The following is a 22,277-nucleotide window of genomic DNA, read 5'->3' as shown; positions in this document are numbered from 1 at the left end:
TATTGATCTCTTTCATCCTCTGAACTCCTATGGTAACATGTAAAAAATGCTCATTCTTAACACAACAGCAAAAGATTATTGAGTTCCAAAGATAGAATATTTGAAAAGGAGATAGACTCCTGTCCAGGGCACAGGGAATTATGAATAATATGTATATATAAGTAGTATGTACCTCGGGATAAACATATTTAGAATGGATTCAAGACACAAACTGGAGAAATCAGACACATGACACCTAACATGGTTGAGGTGGAAAGATGACAAAAAAATCAGAACAATGTATTGAGATTGGTTTTAGAGGGAAGCAAAATGACTTGAAATATAAGTCTTACAAAAAAACCAAGAACTGCTATACTGAGTCATATTCATAAACCACTCTGCTCAGGATCTTCTCATTGCCAATGGCACACGCAGACACACACACACACACACACACACAGCACATTTTGTATGAAGACTTAATCCGATTATTCATTCATTTAAACCTTCATTAATCTGTCCAAAAATTATTTATGGAACCTACCATGTACCATAGTAACATTAATCCCTGGGGATTCAATGTGGAGCAAGTCACTCCAGCCTCAGGTCCTTTGTCTGTAAATATGGAGAATGTTTTATCTTCCCCCTCAAAGTTGATTGAGGAGTGGGTGTGATCCCATGTGTGGAAAGAGCTAGCACAAGTCTTAGAATACAAGGCACACTAAGTGAACAAACTCGATTTTTATAATCTTTTATGAATTTATTCTCTTGGGATATATCTATATCATAGTAACTACCCTTGCATTGTTGCCATCTCAAAAATATAATTCCTTATTTACTAGATATTGGAAAAATTGTATTTCACTTTATCCTATATCCATCATCTCTATGAGAGCGTGATATGTTTAATATTCAAAATGCTTTATGGGTAAGTGTTTTAATTGTTTAAAATAAGGATGGATTCATTTAAAAGAAAGTTTTTGCTAAGAGCTTAGTAGTGGGGATTAGAGAGAGTATACAGAAAATACCAGAACCACAGATATCAGTAAATGGTCTAGGGGTAGAAAGGTGGAGATCCCCTGGGAACTGGGATGAGGAACCATAGATTTATCTGAGGCTAGGTCATTAGATGGATTAAAAATGCTTATCTGTCATGGGGAAGAATGAGTCATCCACTACACCATGGAACAAAGAAGAGAAAGTAAGAGAGAGTGAGAATGCTGCGGACATCATCTGCTTTTCCAGATCCAGACAATCACAAAGTCAACTTCAACCTCATACCATCAGTTACATCAGCTAATACAGCTGTCTTAGTTTATAATACCAGAATTCCTCCATCTGCACACCACAGAAAACGAAGAACCATCTTCCCATTTGTTTTTCCCTCAAAACCCATATCCAACCCATCCTCAAATGCTGCTGGATATATTCCTTATCTATGGCATATCCATTTCTCTTTCTCTACAATCACTTCCCTAATCTAAGCTGTAAACCACCATTATATATTTTTTTAATTTTATTATGTTATGTTAATCATCATACATTACATCATTAGTTTTTGATGTAGTGTTCCATGATTCATTGTTTGTGCATAACACCCAGTGCTCCATGCAGAATGTGCCCTCTTTAATACGCATCACCAGGCTAACCCATCCCCCCACCCCCCTCCCCTCTAGAACCCTCAGTTTGTTTCTCAGAGTCCATCGTCTCTCATGGTTCGTCTCCTCCTCCGATTTCCCCCCCTTCATTTTTCCCTTCCTGCTATCTTCTTTTTTTTTTTTTTTTTTTTTAACATATAATGTATTATTTGTTTCAGAGGTACAGGTCTGTGATTCAACAGTCTTACACAATTCACAGTGCTCACCATAGCACCATTATATTTTACATGAACAACTGCAAGGTTATTCCAGACAGCCTTCTTAGGTCCATTCTCATGCTCTTCTAATTCTCTTCTCTCAAAATGAAAACACAATCATATCACCCCACCATTGTCACCATGCCACTCACCAAACACATGCACAGGCTTGTGCACACATGTACATGCATACACACACACACACACACACACACGATAAACCTTTTAAACTTTCCGTTGCTGTTGGGACAAGATCAAAAGGCTTAACAAGGTGTGACTTATGGGCTCTTATACAGTCTATTTTTTCCTCTCCATTTTTTCCTCTCCAACACCATCTTGTGCCACATGTGTGTGCTCTAAGCACCCTATTCTTCTTTTGCCCTTCAACATGCCTTGTTTCAACCACAGGGCTTTTGCTCATGCTGTTTCCACTGCCTGGAATGCTCTAACCCACCCCAATCATTTCACTTAGTTAAAAATCCTCTCAATATTTCAGGTATCAGATCTAACATCACTTCCTTATATAATCCTTCCTTGACCCTTCCAAGTAGTCCAGAAACTTCACATTATATGCTTTTCAAGTATCATGGGCCACTACTTCATGGTTACTATGCCAGTTATACTTTATTGTTTGTGGGGTTATTTGTCCAATATATCTACTCTACTAAATGGAAAGATCCCTGAGAACAGAAAACATGTCTGGTTTTGCTCATTATTATACTCTCAGCTTTTCACACAATTCTTGGTACATAGTAGATATCCTAAATATTTGTTAAATGAATAAAAGTAGAGAAGAAGTATTTGAGATTGGGAGTGCAATGAATACTATGGGGACTCTATACCTATATCTCCTAAATAGAAAGGCTGTTCTCTAAAAGTTTGAGACTGAGGTGATAGAATGTAGAAGGAGAATCAAGAGTGAACATGGGATAGAGGAATAGAGAACAGACACTAGAAGTGAAGGGATTCAATTTTTCCTTCACGTACCAAGTTCTCCCACATTCGGCAAAACACGGCTATAGGATAAACAGGAATGACATGCCTACTATGTTGCCATATGATTTCTGGTGTTGTCAAGAAAAAAAACATTGATAAACAAAAACTGGCAATAGAGATCTCCATCCATTTGATAGACAGCCAAAAGTTTCACAAATAAGAGAAAAAATCTGTATGCTACTCTCCGATGAGTCACTAACATGCATTAGGTATAACTGATTTTGCAACTTGATCTATGAAGACTTTTAAAACTGAATACACCCAGTAACAACAAGTAGGGAGAGAAAACACTCCAACTAGAAAACATAAATAGCAAATAACATGAGGAAAGAAAGACATTCAGAACATCTCAAAGTGTCTAAAATTGATACTCATGCTTTAAATTGGTATCTCCTTAAACAAAGCTTTTTTGTACAGCATAGATTTATTAATCATAATGCTACTTCATGAAGTGATTTTTTGGTGAAAGAACAAAAACAAAGTTAGCTATAAAACACGACTGTCATTAAGATTTCTGCAATGTAATCAACATCAAGACAGACTTCATGTTTGTATAAAATCTGTTATTATCAGTAAGCGCCACCTCATGTGCATCTGAGGGGGTCATGATAGTTCTCTGGGAATGGGGCTGCTAAATGATAGTTCACAAAAGCCATAGGGTCTTCCATCTTGAATCAATACTCCTGGGCTGTAAAAATGTCGTAATTTTAATAAATCTACTTCCCTTGAGTTACTTTTTTTTTGTGGGGGGGAAGCAATATTTCCTTCCGTAGTCAGGCAAGTCCACATGCTTCCTTCCTGACATTGCTCACCTTCTCACAGCTGGAAGCCTTAAACTGATTGCAGTCTAAAAGGCTGCTTCTACCCCAGTGGGAAATGTATAAAAACTTTATCTCTGAGGCACAAGTTGCCTTAATTTTAAGGTCTTCTTGAAAGTGGTGGCTCTTTTGCCTTCCTTTGATTTGTCTTACTCATTATCCTTTCTCTTGCCTTATTGTAAACTCGGCTGCCTCTGAATCTCTTAGCTCCTGAGTGCTTACTAGGTTTTGGTCCAATCTTGCTTTTTTAGCCTAATAGGTAGTGTCCTTTACTCCTGAGTCTTTTGTGGCTTTTAATAAATGACTCAGTCTTGTTTGCCAGTTTTTCTAAATATTCTAGACTAGTTGGATCCATGACTAGACCCTTCATTTCATTGCCGGTAATTCTGGTTTCCAACGCTGTTTCTACTCTGCACTGCTAATGCCTGTTATTTTGGTGTGACATTATGCTAGGCAAACTCTGCGTGATACCACTGATTAAGATCATAGCCTCTCCCGACCCGACTCCTGTGTCTCTCTCTTTGGGCCAAAGACATTTTCAGTTTATCTTTATGCTATAAGTCAGGAGGCACAGAGAAAACTCTGCTATGCTTCTCAAAGTCACTATGATGTGATCGTCTGAGGGTGATTAAAAAAAAATTGTAAAATGCTGTTGCTGCCAGATTTGGGGAATATAACAAGTGATGAGTACAATAAAAGCCACACCAATGTGTAAAAAAAAATACACACATTAAAGAAAAAATACACACATTTAGGATGTTTTTCCTGCAACCATTCACCAGTGATCCACTATCTGTACTGCACATAAGTTTTTTAACTGCCACATGATCGTTGTCATAGACATAAACAATGATACTCCCTGACCTACAACTGATACTTCAGTTAGATTTAAATGGCATTGTTGTCTGCTAAAAATTTAAAATTTTTGAGAGGAAGCAATCATTTTATATCATTAACCAACATTAATAACTAAAACTGAAAAACTCAGAGAGAATCAGCTTATGGCAAAATATTGGCAGTTATATAAATGCCTCTTACAGAACTCCTGTAGTTATCTACTCACGCCAGCACCCATGTCTATGCAAATGGTTGAGAATTAAACTCAAATAAAAGTTGGGCAACATAATACAGTATAAAGCAAATATTTCTTTTTGATCAGAGATACTTTTTCTCATAAACAAGTTGACAATTTATTTTAAAGCACTTCTAAAATTATAATGCCACAAGGAAAATAAAAGAGAACAGGATAAGTTAAATGTATATGGATAATATCAGATTTCAGTCACTTCTGCAGAAGCTTATATCCTGCAGTTATTTCTCATAGCTCTCCATGAAATGATGTTACTTCACGACATAATGATTTCCAAACCTGTGAATGTGATGTTTCAGGGACTCAATCCACTGAAGCCGACCCAGCCTTGAAGTCAACCTAGCCTATCCCGTATTTATCCATTCAACTGATAGACCTTAGTTCCAACTCCCTAGCCCGAAGTTACATTCGCCCAAGCTAATTAGAGCAAGATTAAACATCACTTGCAGGACAATGTGGCACTTTGTCACACATGTATTTTATAGGGGCTAGAGTTAAAAGGAGTGAGAGGAATCAAGAACCTTACGCAGAGGACAGCGGATGGGCATGTACCAGACCAGTATCAAAAAGTAAATCTAACTCAGCAGTGATCCTCCTCTTAGGCCCCCCAGAAAGAGGCCAAGCAGGTCACTGTGGCTTCAGTTGTATTTTACCACTGATGGGGCTCCCATATTCTTTTCTCTAGCCTTCGGGGTGTCTCGTCCTCCTGAGTTCCTGGATTTCATTCCTCTGGGAAATATAGGTAGTACTATGACTTGTCAGTTGTGTTGGCTTTAAAACCCGTATCTTTATATTGTCCCCTCCACAAACATCTGATGGGGACCTGATCCAGGCAGATTGTGGTCATCGCTCACTGGACCCTGTATTGCATATGAGATAGGGGGTCTGTTAACCCAGCTGCTGGAGGAAGGTTTTATTTCCCAAGGGAAATGCTAGCACATCTGGGGCAATGTGGTCCTCACACTTAGTTTTGGATTCTCTTCCTGGTGACAGACGTCTGCTCTCTGGCAAGGGTAAGAGTAATAATCTGTGGTTAATGTTTTATGAAAAATGTTGGCATGTTGTAACAGAAACAAAGCCTTTCTCTCTCCTTTTTTAATAGGCATACAGAGTTTGTGTAAATTAAATTGGACACAGAACAGATCATGAGGGAAATATCAAAGCATTGTTTGGGTGATCTTAATTTAAGTCAATAATTATTTAAGATCAGTAAATGTCTTCAGATTTACCACTTTGAAATCTGTTTGCTCTTACTTAGCTAAATTCTATGCAGAGGATGTGCGTGACTAAATGGAGGGGCTGTGAGATAGCAAGGCGTATCAGGTAGTAATAGTGGCACCGCTATCTTTCTTCAGGACATTGCTTTAACCGTGAAGCTAGAGTAGCCTTCCCTCCGATTACACTGTCATCTTGGAATTTTCCATCCAAAGGCCTCCTTACTGAAATAGGTGTGCACTCTTTAGCAATCACACCTACAAACAAGGAAGGCATTCAAACTACCAAAAAATGGGAATCCTGTAAGGGCCAGGGAAATAACATCTTTGTAGCCTCTTAGAATTGTCAGGTGAAGAAATTCAAATTCACTGACAGCGATTCAATCTCTAGGTCACCAGAGAGTCCAACGAGAGTATGCTTCTAGTTTCCACCTTTAAACCTGTTCACATACAGTATATTCTTTTTTCTTTCTCATGGAAAGTTTGGTTGACTGATAAGACATACTCAGTTAATAGATTAGATGTCATTTAAAATAGAGTTAGACAGGTGATTTCTATTTGGATAATTTCAGTTGAAAAGATATGAATTCCAGGCAGAGCAAATAATAGTTTGCAGAAAGGTGTGGATTCAGGAGTTCCCAGGGCACTGAACTGGCTTATTTAGTTTAACTAGAGATTTAGATACACCCAACTGACTGGAGGAAATAGTCAGCAGAGCGCCAGATGTGGGTCAGTGACAAGAGCATCAGAGGCTATGGAGCTTGCTAGTTGGTTTCCTCAGGCAAAGGCAAATTAGGTATCTTCCCAGTCCCTGATTCCTTTCCTGTAAATAAGGGGGTCAAACTGGAAAATCTTTCAGGTTACCCTCAGTTCTAGAAGTCTGTACTTTACTATGTCACATCATTGACACAAGGCAAAAAAGTAAACAACTTGTGTGAAAAATAAGAAAAAGCTTTAAAACTTGGCGTTTTCTGATGGCAGGAGGAAAAAACCATTTCAAGAGGACTATACGGCTAGTACTGAGAAGTACTGAGGAGGATGCTGCCTCTTGCTCTTCCTCTGTGCCTTGTGGAAGATAAAAAAAGGAAGGTGGCAAGGCATCTTAGCCCACACCTTCCATCCACAACCCCCATCAACTATTTTTTCTTTTCCTAGCTGATGGAGGGTCTAAGAATTAAAGGTACTGCTGGCTAAAGAAGGCAGCTTACAGACTCTTAGATGTCAGGAACCTAGAAAGGAAGCAAAAATTCTGGCAAGGGTTGGTTTGGATATTTAAAGGTTGAATTGGGGAGGCACATACTGATCAAATCCATGTTTGGGAAAAAGCACTTACCCTTGGTCAAACGTTTGCTGCTCTTTACATGAACCACAGAGAGTGTTACAGGAAAGCAAGAAAGCTCTAGTTCCTCACTGCTGGATGGCAAAGCAGGCCACCTGTGGCCATGTCTTCCCATAGTTCAAGAGAAGTAAGAAACAGGATGTTTCTGTCAAATCTACCTATTTTTCAAATGTTGGTAATAATTTCGGAAACAAAATAAACACAACAGAAAGTTGAGTTTCTTCAGCTTTTGTCTGAATTTACTTTAAAAGGTTCTGCAGGATGGAATTAAAAATAGTCAATATAATTATTCAAAGACAAAAGAGGGGTATTCACCCAATGCCGTCAGAACACTTCATATTTAGGAAAAGGAGAAGACCTCAAAGAGGTGCCATTTTATCTGAATTTTATAGAATTGATTATAATTATATTTATAAAGTAATATGCCAGCACAGGAAACTGGCTTACATAGACTGCACGTAGACAACTTTAAATCTGAATGTTAAGACATCAGGGAGGCTCCCTTATTCCAGAGAGACGCAACATCTACAAAGTAGATTCAGGTTTGCGTGTGTGTGTGTGTTTAAGGATTTTTTTTTTTTTTTTTGACAGAGAGAGAGAAAGAGAGAGAACACAAGCAGGGGGAGTGGAAGAGGGAGAAGGAGGCTCCCCGCTGAACAGGGAGCCCGATGCAGGGCTGGATCCCAGGACCCTGGGGATCATGACCTGAGGTGAAGGCAGACGCCCAAGAAACTAAGCCACCCAGGCGCCCCTTGCTTGTGTTTTTATATATTTTGAGAAATGGGAATTTAGACCTACAAAAGACTTTAGAGATAACTTAGTCCTGTACTGCGCTTTCAGTTCATAATAATATATATTTAATGCTTACACTGGAATACCAATTTATTAAGAACTGTTCTCAGTGATTTATCTATCTATATTCAGGCTTACATGCTAATTAAAGCTCAGGCCTTGGCAATTGCTGACCAGATTTGTGACCTGGGAAGCATGGAGGCTTCATTTTTTTGTTGTTGTTTTAGTTTGGTTTGGTTTTTATTTTATCGTTGCCCTTGTTGTACAATGGGATAAAAACTCAACCTATTCAGAGGGTTATTGTGAGGACAAGAAAACTAAATTTTTTTTCATGTTGTAATATACTTCTGACTCTTTAGAGTGTACACAACTAAAGCTAGAGCATATTTTCACTTTCACTTAAGCATCAAAGTTATGGGGGGGTTTTTCCGTTTCACTTTGCAGGAAATATAAATGCAAATTCCCACGGTCAGCTTGAGATTTTCTTTATTTCTACAAATTCCGTAAGTAAATGATTTCTATATATTGTGGAGTAGAGGTTATAGCCTTCTCTGTTCAAAAATTTCACAATATTTGGTCACTTATGGGAACATTTATAAAGAGTTTAAATATATAAGTATATATTTAAATATATACATATGTGGTTAATATAAAATCACTTAGATACAAAGGCAGTATTTTTCCCTTGTGAAATATTGGTGAGAAAATATATGACATAATGGAGGAAAAAACATGTTTAGAGAGGAAATTATACTATACTGTGATACTCTGCCTCTTCTTAAGTGGCTAAAATTATGATGATTTCTGGAAACAGCAGAAGTGGAAAAAGTACAAGAGAGCGTTTCCAATAGATAAATATTCTAGGCATGGAGCTAATGTCAGTTTGTTTCATTCATGAAGCAAACACTTATCAGGCTCTGGCGATACACACGGCTCTGCGCCTGGCTTACATTGTTTCCAAGAGATGGAATGCAGAATCGCACTGCAATGGGGAAGAGGAATTGGAATGGCTTCTCGGTCCCCCAGCACTGAGTACAAACTTCCCATCCCACCAGCTTACAAGTGTTCAAGAATATGAACCTCAAAGAGAAAGGAAGAGGCAATGGGAACAGGAGGTAGATAAAGAAAAAAAAAAAAAAAAAAGAAGGAAAAGATGAATAAGCACCAGACATACCTGTGCCCACTCTAAAGAGTCAGATTTACAGTAAAGTTTTTTTTTAATGCACTAATATTCTTCCTTCCCTCCATTTAAGATATCGAACATTCCTGTGTCCTGAGGCAGAGCCATCATTTAAAATATGTTGGAGCAAAAATGATTAAATTTGTTTTATTTTCCAATTCTATGATTTAAAAGAGAATATAATTCAAAAGAAAATTTCTTTTTTTTTAAGCTTTTTAAAAATTTTTTGACAGAGAGAGAGACAGTGAGAGAGGGAACACAAGCAGGGGGAGTGGGAGAGGGAAAAGCAGGCCCCCCTGCAGAGCAGGGAGCCTGATGTGGGGTTCGATCCCAAGACCCCAGGATCATGACGCTAGCTGAAGGCAGATGCCCAACGACTAAGCCACCCAGGTGCCCCCAAAAGAAAATTTCTAAATGTGGCTGATAAGAACTGGTTTTAGTTTTAGAGATTATAACTAACAAGTGAAATGGCAATGTTCCCAAGTTTCCTTCAGCCTAAGGTATCATGGTTTTTGGAACATATGTTTTCCAAGAGTTTTAGAAATCTTAATACTAACTCTACTGCAAAATTTTAATGCTTGGTATCCTCATTCAGCCAAAGGCTGTGCAAAAATTTATGTAGCTAAATAACTCTCTGGAGAGGATGCCCCTAAGACACTTAACAGTGGTAAGTTCAGATGTGTTCATGGAGCCAAAGCCCACTCTAAAAAATAAGCTCAAGTTTGGGCAACATCATTTCTGTGGCAAGAAATATATATTAAAATGTATCCTTCTTTAAAACAGTCAATAGATTTAAATGTTTCCATAGCTGTTTTTATCCGTGTAGCTAAAAAATATCTTGGGTCTAAGTTTCAGACACTGTGCAAGGGTTATAAAGAGGGAACAGTGACTACCTCAGGCCCTGTTCCAGCTGTCCCGTTAGAAGCCTCCCTCATTTAAGTCAAGGTACACATGTTGACACACGGTCACCCAAGCCTTGCCTCACAGAAGTCAGGACCTAATATAATGATATTTTCCCTCTACTGAGTATTTCTGAGGCTTGGTTCTGTCACCACACTGACTGATCTTCTGGGTAACCTGTTGTGAGTGGAACACAGGATATACTTGAAAAACATTTGACTAGGCCCTCCCCTCCTGCTGCTACATGAGAATGGTTTCTTCCTAAGTCACAAATCTATTCTGAATGTTAATTAAATATTTACAAGGTACTTTAAAATCCTCCCTGAATGCTAATATGAAAATAGGAACCTAGGTTCATTTGAATAAGCAGAAATTTTTGCCCTTCCAAATGAAGGGCCTCTGCCCTCTGAGTTTAATTCAAATAATCCAAGGATTTGGAAAAAAGAAAAAAAAAAAAAAGAATTGAGCACCTACTATGTACAAGGCCCTGTGCCAGACGTAAAGACAAAAGTAGAATTTCCAGGACTAGAAAATTTGTCATAAATGACAACATTTCATATTATTTAATTCACACCATTTCCCTCTGGGCTTAAATGCCAAATTAGATGCAAAACACTCACCTTTTTAGCATGAAGCTTTTACATTGCTCCTTAACATACAACACTGTATCTAGTTACATAAAGATGCAGTATTTTCTACATATTAACATATATTTCCACATTTTATTCATTAGGTTTTGAAAGTATTTTAGCATGAAGGTTCCATTCATTGTATACCAAAATAAAAATAGCATCAAAGTCTTTTTGCAACTCCCAAAACACAGTTAGGGAATAATGATCATATGCTAAAAAATGTAAAATGCAATTTGTGCTGTGCCCCATTTACTACAAAATCACTACGAACAATGCATTTTGTACAGTATATTGCTCCAGGGAAACTGGATCAGCATCAGGAATGAATAAAGAACATTGCATTTGAAATCAGCTAATTCTGCTTCAGTGCTTTTAAAAGCTATTTGTTATGATATTACTTCCTGTCAAGCACATAATGTGATATTTTCCTCAATAAAACTAAACAGTTGCTGTAATTTCAGTTTCCCTCATTTTCCACTTTTTAAGCACTAAATATTTAAACAATGCAGACCTGGAAGTCTCAAGCCAGTCACCTGATCCACACACCTCCTTGCCTAAGGTAGAGTTACCATCCATACAGGGGCCTGTTCTTGTCCCCCCAGAAATACGTGATGGTAGCGGTTGAGGTCCTTACCTGCCCGCAGGCCAGGCCCATTCCTCTTTCTCCCATGCCATGTGGACACGATAAATTTAACTCCAGGGCATCTGCTCCAGAAGCCTTGACAATATGGAAGGAAAATGCAAGAAAAGGCAAAGCTTTATTTGTGTCTCGATACGCTTTCAGCATTGGTAATTCAGCAGAGGTCACATTTGTCAAATTTAAACTCTTCCATTTTCTGCCTGATAGCTAACTTGTGAGGTGTATTCTGACTCTCAAATGAGAGTTATCTGTAACAACAATGATACAACAGCAAGTATTCCTTCGGTGCTTGTAAGAGGACACTCACTGCTCTATGTGCTTTGTATTTGTTATCTCTGATTCTCATAGTCCTTGGATTAGTAGGACACCGATTTTGCAGACAAGGAAACCGAAGCACAGGGGAGTTCGTGACAAACCTGGTATGTTAAGTGACACAGCACAGATTTTAACCCAGATCTGTTTGACGTCACATTTAGTCTTCCCTACACAGTTTCTATTTTTATAGATACAAATCTTACTAATTCTGGATAATTGGTACTGGAAGTCGTAGTGCAAAGAAAAATGTAGTAGGCTACCTGGAATGCATACAAGCAAAATTTAAAATGTTTTTTGTTTTTTTTTTTAAAGATTTTATTTATTTATTCATGAGAGACAGAGAGAGAGACAGAGGCAGAGGGAGAAGCAGGCTCCCCGCGGAGCAGGGAGCCCGATGCGGGACTCGATCCCAGGACCCTGGGATCATGACCTGAGCCGAAGGCAGACGCTTAACCGACTGAGCCACCCAGGCGTCCCTAAAATGTTTTTTAACTAAGAATCAATTGTGTTGCATTGAAAATAAGTCCATGATAAGAAACATGAAGTGCAAATAATTTTGTCTATAATAATTAAATAGGATTCCTTCTAATTTAGCTCATTAATTCATTAATATACAAATGGGTCCTGCGAAAATGAACACAATAGTTCACTCGAAGTATTCTTAGACTATGTGAAGAATCAGAATTCTTGACCAGTCTTCTGTGAAAAACTCTTAAGAACAAGCAAAACACTTTTTTAATAGTTTAATATGGTAACCGGAGGGATGGGGGATAAACTATAAATGATTCAAGTTTGTATATTATTTTACCTAACTTCTAGAATTTCTCCAATGCCACAATTTCTTTTTAGTAAGGTCAACTAGAGGCTTGAGTCCATTTCCGTAACATTAAACATGTCTGTCACATCACGCAAAGGCTTAAAAATAGAGTTCACTGCTTTCTAAGTGTATCACAGACCTTTCTTTAGGCCAACAGCTGTTTCTTCAAGGGCTCACTGTTTTTCCTGATTGTTCAAAATTTTAGCCTCTTTTTTCCTGCTTTATAAATTTTAAGTGGGACCTCAACAAATTGAAGAATTCTAGTTAGCTATATCTCAGTCGACTTTCCTACCCATCTTATTCATTAGTGAGTCTGCTTTTTCTTTTGCACATTTGTGAGAACTCATTTCATCATCCAGCCTTTTTTCTAATACGGTTTCATTATGGCTTTTGATTCCCTAATTCAGTTTTAAAATGCTTCATATTATCTGAACATTACCATGAATCATGCTACTTTTTTTCCCCTGCTGATTGGGTGGTAAGCATGAACAAAGCACAGCCTAAATTCTGGGTTCTAATCCCAGATCTGCTAAGGAATTGGGGATGCTTTAGGAAGTCAGTTAATCTTCTTTGTGTTCAACTACTCAAGTATAAACTGTACATAATAGGACCTATCTAAAAACCGTATCATGTGGGAATTACCAGCTTAATTAAAAGATTGTACATTGCAATTATATACAGTATTGCCCTTTTTTTTAGTCTTAGTTATTTCAAATATTTCCTTTAGACTTCTTTATTTAGCTGAAATGCAGCAATTAATAGTAAATCAGTTCAACAACATTTTGGATTAGATAAACTTTAGGTGGCATCTGTGTACATATTTACATTATACATCTTCATCTTTCTTAAAATGTAAGTGGAAGCTTACAATTAGCTGTGATAGTAGATGATAATAACTAACATTTATTGAGTGCTTACAATATGCCAGATACTTTACTAGTAAGCTCCTTGCAGTGGGATATATCATTATTCCCATTTTACAAATGATAAAATAGAGGTTACAAAGAGTTCAAGGGACTTGCTTAATATCTCACATCTTGTAAGTGAGAGTAGGGTTTTGAAACCAAGCATTTTGAGTCCAGAGCCTGTGTTCTTACTATCAAAACTTATTAGCAATCACTAATTCCAAGGCTGAAGTTGGTACAGTGTGTTAAGAAGTTGTAACATTTGACATCCTTAAAGCTTCTAAACTTGAAGTAAAATTAAAATCTTGTAAAACCACCTATCCCCGTTAAAGGCTTTTCAGAGACTAATTAATAAAGATTTCCCCAGTATTATGTATATCTACAAACATCGACCCACCAAACACATCTGAAAAGGCCTTTCATTATCTCAAAACTGACATAATCCTGCTTAAGGTGACACCAAGAGACAGAAAACATTCATTTGGCCTCTGCTTGAATATTCTCATCACAGGAGTATACCACCTTAAAAGGCAGTTAATTCCATTTCCAACCAACTATATGCATTCAAAAAGCCTTAATTGCTGAATTAGCATGAAATGTTAAATTAACTGAAACTGGGCATGCATTCTGACTCCTGTTAGTCACAGCTTTTTAGTTTACTCACTTAGCCCAGAGTTTATTCTACCTCACCTAAATGATTACACAATAAAGTACTCTAGTGAAGGCCATGACATAGAAAATCTGCTGTTTCTAATTTCATACATTATCTACTTATCACCCATTTATTTATATGAAGGAGAATGTCTATGTTAATAGCCGCAACTCTGGAGGCAGATTTCATGGGTTTGAATCCCACTTTTACTACCTACTACATGTGTGGTCTTGGGCATATTATTTGACTCTCCTTCGCTTCAGTTTCCTTGTCTCCAAAAAGCAGAAAACCATCGAAGTAACTCATAGGTTGCTTTTTTAAGTTATAAGCTTAATAAAAGTGAATGACTTAGAACAGTGCCATTGGACTATAGTAAATATTATGCAAGTATAAGCAATTATTGTCTATCAGTTTTTCTGTCTGTCCATCCAGCCATCCAATTAGAATCTCCAACCTGTCCTTCCCCAGTCTTCTATAAAAGGATTTAAAGTAACTATTTATACTTCAGCAGGTGAGGGGGAAAGAAAAGGGGAAAAAAAACAATACTAAGTAATTATCAGAATAGTGGTAGCAGTGTAGTTTCTAAAATTCTGAATCACTTTATAAAAACTCAGAAAAACTAAGGTAGCAAAACCACAAACCTTTGTACAGTATATACAACGAAATCAGATACAAAGTTCTTCCTCTTCTCCCTTTCTTACTTCTCCCTTCCTTCCTGATCAATGTAATTTTAAAGTCATTGGGTGGGACAGAGCAAGGTAGCTGACCAAGAGGATACAGGAGGAGCCTCGAGAGCCCAGCGTGGGGTATCAGAGCCCGAGAACAATAAGATGGATGTCCATGTGGGGGGGTGGCCTGCTTTGGTATATCAGAGCCCAAGTGGGAAGGAAGGCTTCCGTGGGAGGTGGGAGCTGGCAAAAAGCATCAGAGCCCCAGAGAGCCAGGAGGGTGTTCCCTCGGTGGGACACAAAAGGTACAGTTCTTGAATTTCTCTTACTTTCGTCTGTTAAAAGAATATAAAATGTCCAATGTTGACTCTCTACATAGTAACACTGTCATCTAGCCTCAACTATCCCAAACTGGAGACACAAGTTCGGGATCTTAAACCACTCTGAACTGGATTTGGCAAAGGTTAACCCTGAACGGGCTTGGGCCTCACTGGACACTAAGTCAGTGACTATCTCTTGTCCGCAAGGATGCGTCCACCTTTCCTGATCGCATTCTGTCCTGCTAACTGTCACTCTGCAGGGACTTATACCCACCTGCTACTATACATTTCTGTAATACACCTATCTGCTTTCTACGTCAGCGTACTTGAGATCTCCTCACTCTAACATCAACTTAATTTCACAACACGCTGCTAGCCCAGATTCAGGTTAAAAAATGGTAAGAACCTGGCTTTTAAGTGGTTTGTTTGGACCCTCTGCTAGGAATAGTGTGGTCACTTGGTTTTGATACCTGTCTTTCCCTGGACCTTCCTTGTGTCATCCTACCAATCACGGTCAGACCTTTGGCAATCCCTCATCAGATCCTTGACTTAAAACCTTCTACTTTGTACATCAATTACCTCAAGTTCATTAGTGCCAAATAAAGTGCCACTCTTCTCATTTATTCTGTAATTGCTTCCTTTTTGTTTGTCACATGTCACTACACCAGCTCTGTACCCCTATTTTACTTCAACAAATATTTGACAGATACCCACTGGTAAGCAAAGCCCTGTGCTTGGATTTGGAGATTAAGCAGTAAACCAGTCAGGAGTCTGTACCCCCAAGGAGCTTGCATTGTAATAAGCAGGACAGACATTAAAGAGCTAATGACACCATTGCTGATTACTTAATTAAATGCCACAAAGGAAAAGCACAGGCAGAGGTACACCTAGATTCTGGGGAGCCTAAAGCTTAAACAAATTGGGGAACCTTTTTTAAGAAAAAAATTAATTAAAATTACAAATACGAAATTTAGGTACAGGGGCTTGGAAGTGACTTGGGCAAGGAAGGGGCCTGAAGCTTATGTTTCATTAGTTTTAATGGTAAGTTGGCTTCTGAGGACAGGAGCTTAGAAGGAGCAAGACTGGTCAGGGCACTCAGAGTTGAGAAAGAGAGAACATTCTGTGAGCAAGAAAGAATATTCCAGGCCAAGGGAAGAGCAAAGGCTCTCAGCTGGAAGCATGTCAGAGGAGTAAAAGAAGGCCAGTGCGTGTGGAACGTGGACAACAAACTGAGGATAACACTGGGGAGACAGGCAGGGGCCAGACTATGTAGCATGTCCAGGTCAGGTCAAGGAGTTTGCATCTTGAGAAAGATAGTGGGAAGATTTCGGATGGATTGAGGGCAAGAAGATGAGTGGCGCTATCTCAGATAAACTGGGATTGGGGTGGCAGGATGCCTATGGAGCCACACTCAATTTATACGCTGCTTTGAATCTGATGGCCTTACTTGCCACTCAAGCTTTTGCCACTCGCTTAAAAAGGGACCACAGGCCCTATTGCCGTTCTCACAACTCCCGGCATGGCCAGCTCTCACAGCTCCCTCGGCACGAAAGCGGCGCTTTGCCTCAGCCGTCCGTGCCCATCCCAGCGGCATCTCCAGGAACGCCAGTGCCCAGCCAGGCCCGACCAGGGGGCTCGGGCTTTTCCCTCCAGTTCTGGGTTTAGATCTCACAACATCTCACAAGAAACACCACACAAGAAACATTTCACAACATGGTATGGCATGTGACTTCCTTAGCAGCGGCCCCTAAAGGGGCAGGAAACACAATCCCCAGAAGGGCAGAGGAAAGGAAAGCCCTGGGGTGTGAAATTTGACCAGTCCAAGCAAGTAGACAGAAAGGAAGCAGTAGGTACATCTCTCACCCTTCTTCTCCTCTAAGCTGTTGGGAGGCAGGACGATTTCACGTGGCGTTCTCTGTCCTGCGTGACTGAGCCATCAGCTCCATTTCCTTGGGAAGTGGGAGCCAGCTCTGCCATGCACCACACAGGCTCTGCTTTCCCTTCTTCCTATCCCATTTCCCTTTTCTCCCCACTCATACTGCTCTGGGGTTGTAGCCTTCAGTCAAGCATCTTCACGTGAACTTTGACGTGAGCTCTGTTTTCTAAGCTAATGCACACTGAGAAAGAAATGGATCCAAGATCTATTAAAATGAGATCAAGATCTATGTAAGACCTGATATTGTGAGTTTTCAGTATGGTTCAGTTTGGTGTCTTTCTGATCTTTCTGAATGGTATCTTTCTGATACAGCTGAGGCTATGTCTTAGTCACCTTTGTTTTGGCTGGCAAGAGACCGTGCACACAGTAGGTGCTTCACAGATCTTCCTTTGCATGGAATTGGAATAGGTCATCTGTGACCCAGAAAAGGAGGAAAGCCTGTGATCAGATATCGAAAACCTGAGCAGACCCTAACAATGCTTCTGATTTGACACCAAGCTGTGAAAACTTTTCCAGAGGTCACTTCTTTTTCCTGGTGTTCAAAAAACAACAAATTCAAACCAAGTTGAAGAATACATAAAAGATGACATTAAAAGTATGGTCATTCTTGGGTTAGAGTGAAAAGGAACGCTTGGTTCAGTATGGTTCTATTTCTAGAAGAAAACAAAACTTTCTAAAAAATATGCACATGATAAAGAAGATACACTGGATATATATTAAAAATAGCATTCAGTTGAATTTACCATATTTTAAGAATGTACCTAGGTTCTATTTTTTTTTAACCACCTACATGGTCTTAAATGTTTATTTAGAATAGGAAAATAGAGCGGTAGCCTCTGGTGAAACAAATAAACAAATAATAATGATCGTTCCTTGCACAAACTTTCATTCTGACACAGAGTTTCTCCGTCTTTACTTTTTCAGGTTCTGGTACGGATTTGGATCTGTCCTGCTGTAACACATGTGTCGTTTCTGTTTTCAGATCTAATAGTAAAGAGCTCATAACAGACGTCCTCAGTTCCCTATTGCGTAATTCAAAAATTAATCTACTACAAGGAGAGGAACTTCATGAATTTAAAGTATATTCATCATCACATTAAGTCATTTGCTGAACTTAAAACTGGTGCTAGAACAGCTGGTGTGATATCTTTGATTTCTTACCGCCCATTATCACCACCCCCAAAGAAATGTACGTTGTAAGTGGTACAGTAACTTTGGCTCAAATACTTTTTTGTTTTTGTTGGTTCGTTTTAATGTGGGCTCTTCCAATGTAAAAAAAAAAAAAAAAAAAAGTCTGTTTTAATCTGTTTTGAAGCATGCATTCATAAAGACAAAACCAACTACTGATTCTATAAAGCATTATGGGGTTCCTACCAGAGGAGCTATGAGGAATCATGCTACCTAATGTTGCCCTCCAGGGGATGTGGAGGCCTGGGGAGAGCTTCTTCAGGTGATACGCCCTGGGACAGTTCATATTTTAAGATTATAGGGAAGATTTTTTTTTAATTGACACCATCTATAGATTGACCTTCTTGATATGTAGATTGCTTTCCTGTGGAAAGATCCTACAGACTGGTTTGACTGAAAGGGAAAGCATAACTTCTCCTTTTTAAAATTTTTTTCCTTCTTTTTCTCCTCCTTTCTTTTGTTTTTGTTGTTCTTTTTCTTTTTCTTTTTTTTTTGCTATGCGTACTTAGAAAATGATATTAAATAAAACTGAAATTAAAGAAACTAGATATAGAATGTGAGAAATGTAAAAAGCACCTTTAAGTTGGTTAGTATGTTACTAATTAAAGGTTTTTAAAAGTAAAATTTGCTTATTTAAAAGTTGATGCTCATCACTGAAGAAAATATTTAAAGTATCTTATTCCACAGAAAGACAGAGGCAAGCAGCATGATAAAGCCATTCATCATAGTCAGCTTAGAATTGGCAAAGCTCATGCCAAGCACAGGTTCTGTAGAAAATTTCATGGTCAATTAGGTAAATTCACGTATAAAGTGGCCTCAGCATCAAAGATCATGAAGCCAATTACTGATCATGTTTAATTTCACCCCCTTAAGTCCCAGAAGTCATTTTTCTCCCTCACAGTATTAAGACATCCAAATAAAATGTACAATTTTTGAACACCATAGAAGGTTTCATAGTATTTTATAATGTAGAGTCATTAGTGTATAAGTATTGTTAGATGTAGTCTTCTACATTTCTGAGCGGTTTTCAAAAAACCTCAGCTAAAGCTGTCCAGAATATTTTTCATGACAGCATGATGGATATAAATGTACAATTTTAGGTATGTATTTTTCTATTTGAAATACAAATTTGAGGCACATGGTTAGTTGTTTGCATTTGTGCAAGATTCAATTTATATTGTAGAAAACCTGCTGACTAGTGTTCCATTCAGGAGCATTCTGTCTTACCATTTTATGCATGTCTGTATTCACACTAGAATAGTATTAAATGAACCTTTTATATTTTAAATATTCAAGAGTTTTATATTCAAAATTTCTTCTCGCTGTCAAACTAGTTTGCCTAAAGGCAAGGTAAGATCCTGTTACACTCTCAAAGGTAGAATTAAATTTTATCATGGCATCCATCATAATATACAATTTGCTTAATATGCAAATAAAGAGTATATGGATTCAAAGAATAAAGGATTTTTAGGTAGTGTGTGAAATCCAAGGGACCACTTTTATAGAATAGATTCCTTTTAAATTTACATTTCCATCATTTTAATGAAAACACAGGGTAAACAAATTATAATAGAAATGTTTTAAGTTACCATTTTCCATTCAATTTTACTTCTACTGGGCTATTTTTCATGGCAGCTTTTTATTTAAAACTAATAAAAATGGAAGAGAAGAAATAAATATATACTAAAGAAATCATTACCTCAGCCATTTTGGAAAGTTCCATCCAGTCATTTTTGCTATAACTGCACATGATGCTAGCAATCACAATCTTCAAAAGGAAAAAAAGGAAAGAATGTCAGTTCAAATGGTTGTACACAAGGGTGTTTTGCACACAAGGGTATATTAATATTTACACATATATGTTTATAATGGTAAAGCATATCACAAAAATTAGTTTTTGATCTGTTGAAAGACAAATTATTTAAAAACAGCAGTGTATTATGGTGAGGCAAAGGATGAGATTCAGGGCTTCAGACTTAGGTTAGAGACTTTCTCATTTACTATTTTTGAATTCTTATGTAAGTTACTTAACTTCTCTGATCCTAAGCATTCTCATTTTTAAAATGGAGATAATGATACTGACTTTGCCAACCTCAGAAAGTGATAGTGGGAATCACATAAATTTGTGTATGTGAAAGGGTTGTCTAAATTATACAATGACATGGAAATCTTCATTAATATAATTACTGGTATAGCTAAAAGTTTTAGGATATGGAAAAGAAATAAATTAGTGTCTTCTTCAATCATATCTTATTACAACAAGGATAATGATACCTTACATATTCATAGTGCATTATAGTTTTAAACTTTGTTAAATGTTGATTATTTAACTATAGTCTTACAGTAAGCCTATAATAGAGGCTATACAGAGTAGTAGTTACTACTACCTGCTCTGAAGCCAGAATGTCCAGATTAGAACCCTGACTCTATCACTTACTGTGTAGGCAAATCATTTAGTTTCTTCATTGGTTAAATATGGATAATTGTACTACCTACCCAGAAAAGTGATAACAGAAATTGCTAAAAACTTATATAGCTCTTATGATGTGCTAGGTACTGTTTTAATGGTTTTTACTTCACTCACTTAATCATTCCCAACATTATTCTTCCCATTTTACAGATGAAGGTGCTGAGGCACTGAGATGTAAAAGTCACATAGCTAATAAGAAGCAGAGGCAGGACTCAGACCTAGGCAGTTTGACCGGGAGTCTGTGCTTTTAACCACTAGATTTTGCTGGCCCAAAATAAGTATTCAATACACATCAGTAATTTTTTATCATTAACATTTAAAGACTGAGATTGAGACGCAAAGAGTTTGTGCCAAGCCTAAAGTCACAGATTCTAGTGGAAGAGTCCACTCAAAGTCCTTATGCTCTTACCACATGCAGCTTTTTTTATATATGTCTAGAAAACAAAACAAAGATATGTTGCAAAAGTCGGATGAATGCTTTTGACATTGAGAGAAACAGAAAATAAGTTGCGACCATATTGGAGAGAGTTCTGAAAACCATGAAGACAACAAGCCTGTCTGTAACGTTGAGTTAATTTTTTCTCTCCTGAGAGACTATCATCTCCATGGGAGCTGGGACTGCTCTGCATCATTCATCATTTTATCTACAATAACCAGCATGGTGTTTGGCACACAATAAGACTGAGTGAATAAATGAACGAGGTCACCAAAGATTTAGGGGAGTTGCTTTATCAGCTCATCCTTTTAAAAGTAAGCAGAAATGAATATCATGAGTCAGAGAAGGGAAAAAAACAATTGATGAAAACTGTTGGCAAATAATTACTATGAGTCAAAGTAAAGAGTGAGCAGGGCTAATGCAGGTGTTGGTTTGGTGACGGAAAAAGGGTCAGATGTTAAAATACACAGGACTTATGTCCTAAAAGGAGCAATTGAGAAAGAGGAATCAAAAGATTTGAGAGTCTGCATCTGAGGGACTGAGAGAAATCTCAGAACATTAGTCAGACAAAGGTGGGACAATGATGAGAAATAAGAAGTCAGGTTCAGATAGATTCCTCTTTAGAGAGAGGAACAAAGGGGAGAAAGTAAATGATGAACAAAGGAGGACACTTGAGAATGCCTAATTATTTGGGGACGAGTTCAGGATTCAACATTTGTGTCCAGTGAGGATGCAGCTTTTAAGAATTTGGAACAAAATGTAATAATGATCTATGGCCTTTTCTCTAGTGGATAAAAAAGGGGGGGGGAGTCAAATTCCATGCTTGCCCATTTGCAAACTAAAAAAGGGTCACCAGGATAAATTATGAACCTTCAGTTAAGAGATAATCTTTCTGCCCTTTCCACATCATCTGAGATCTCAGGGATATCCTGCCCCGCTCCCCAGTCTGAAACGGACCAGTGAGGAATACCACAGGGTACACCAGATCTTCTAGGACCAAACTAATACCTCCTGGTGAATATCCCTTGCATGAAAAAATAAGGGACTCCATTTGAGAGGAAAATCAACTGGGGGCAGGTGGGACAGATTCCTATTGTCCTCAGTGGCTTCAAGGTCAAGTAAAAACAAAACAAAC

General features: G+C 38.0%; 1 protein-coding gene across 2 annotated transcripts in view; it reads right to left on the bottom strand.

The window, feature by feature from the left end:
• DPYD (dihydropyrimidine dehydrogenase) overlaps positions 1-22,277 on the bottom strand; it is a 794,994-nt gene that overhangs the window by 257,256 nt on the left and 515,461 nt on the right. For both annotated transcript variants that reach the window (XM_078072719.1, XM_036111511.2), the window contains exons 15-16: positions 19,936-20,004; positions 11,430-11,513 (exon numbers count right to left, since the gene is read on the bottom strand). In XM_078072719.1, coding sequence (XP_077928845.1) covers positions 11,430-11,513; positions 19,936-20,004 — 153 coding nt within the window. The remainder of the gene's footprint in view (positions 1-11,429; positions 11,514-19,935; positions 20,005-22,277) is intronic.

Source organism: Halichoerus grypus, chromosome 5, assembly GCF_964656455.1.
Source record: "Halichoerus grypus chromosome 5, mHalGry1.hap1.1, whole genome shotgun sequence".
Lineage (NCBI taxonomy): Eukaryota > Metazoa > Chordata > Mammalia > Carnivora > Phocidae > Halichoerus > Halichoerus grypus.
Note: the sequence above shows the minus strand (reverse complement) of the source record. Positions and strands in the feature narration are given on the sequence as shown.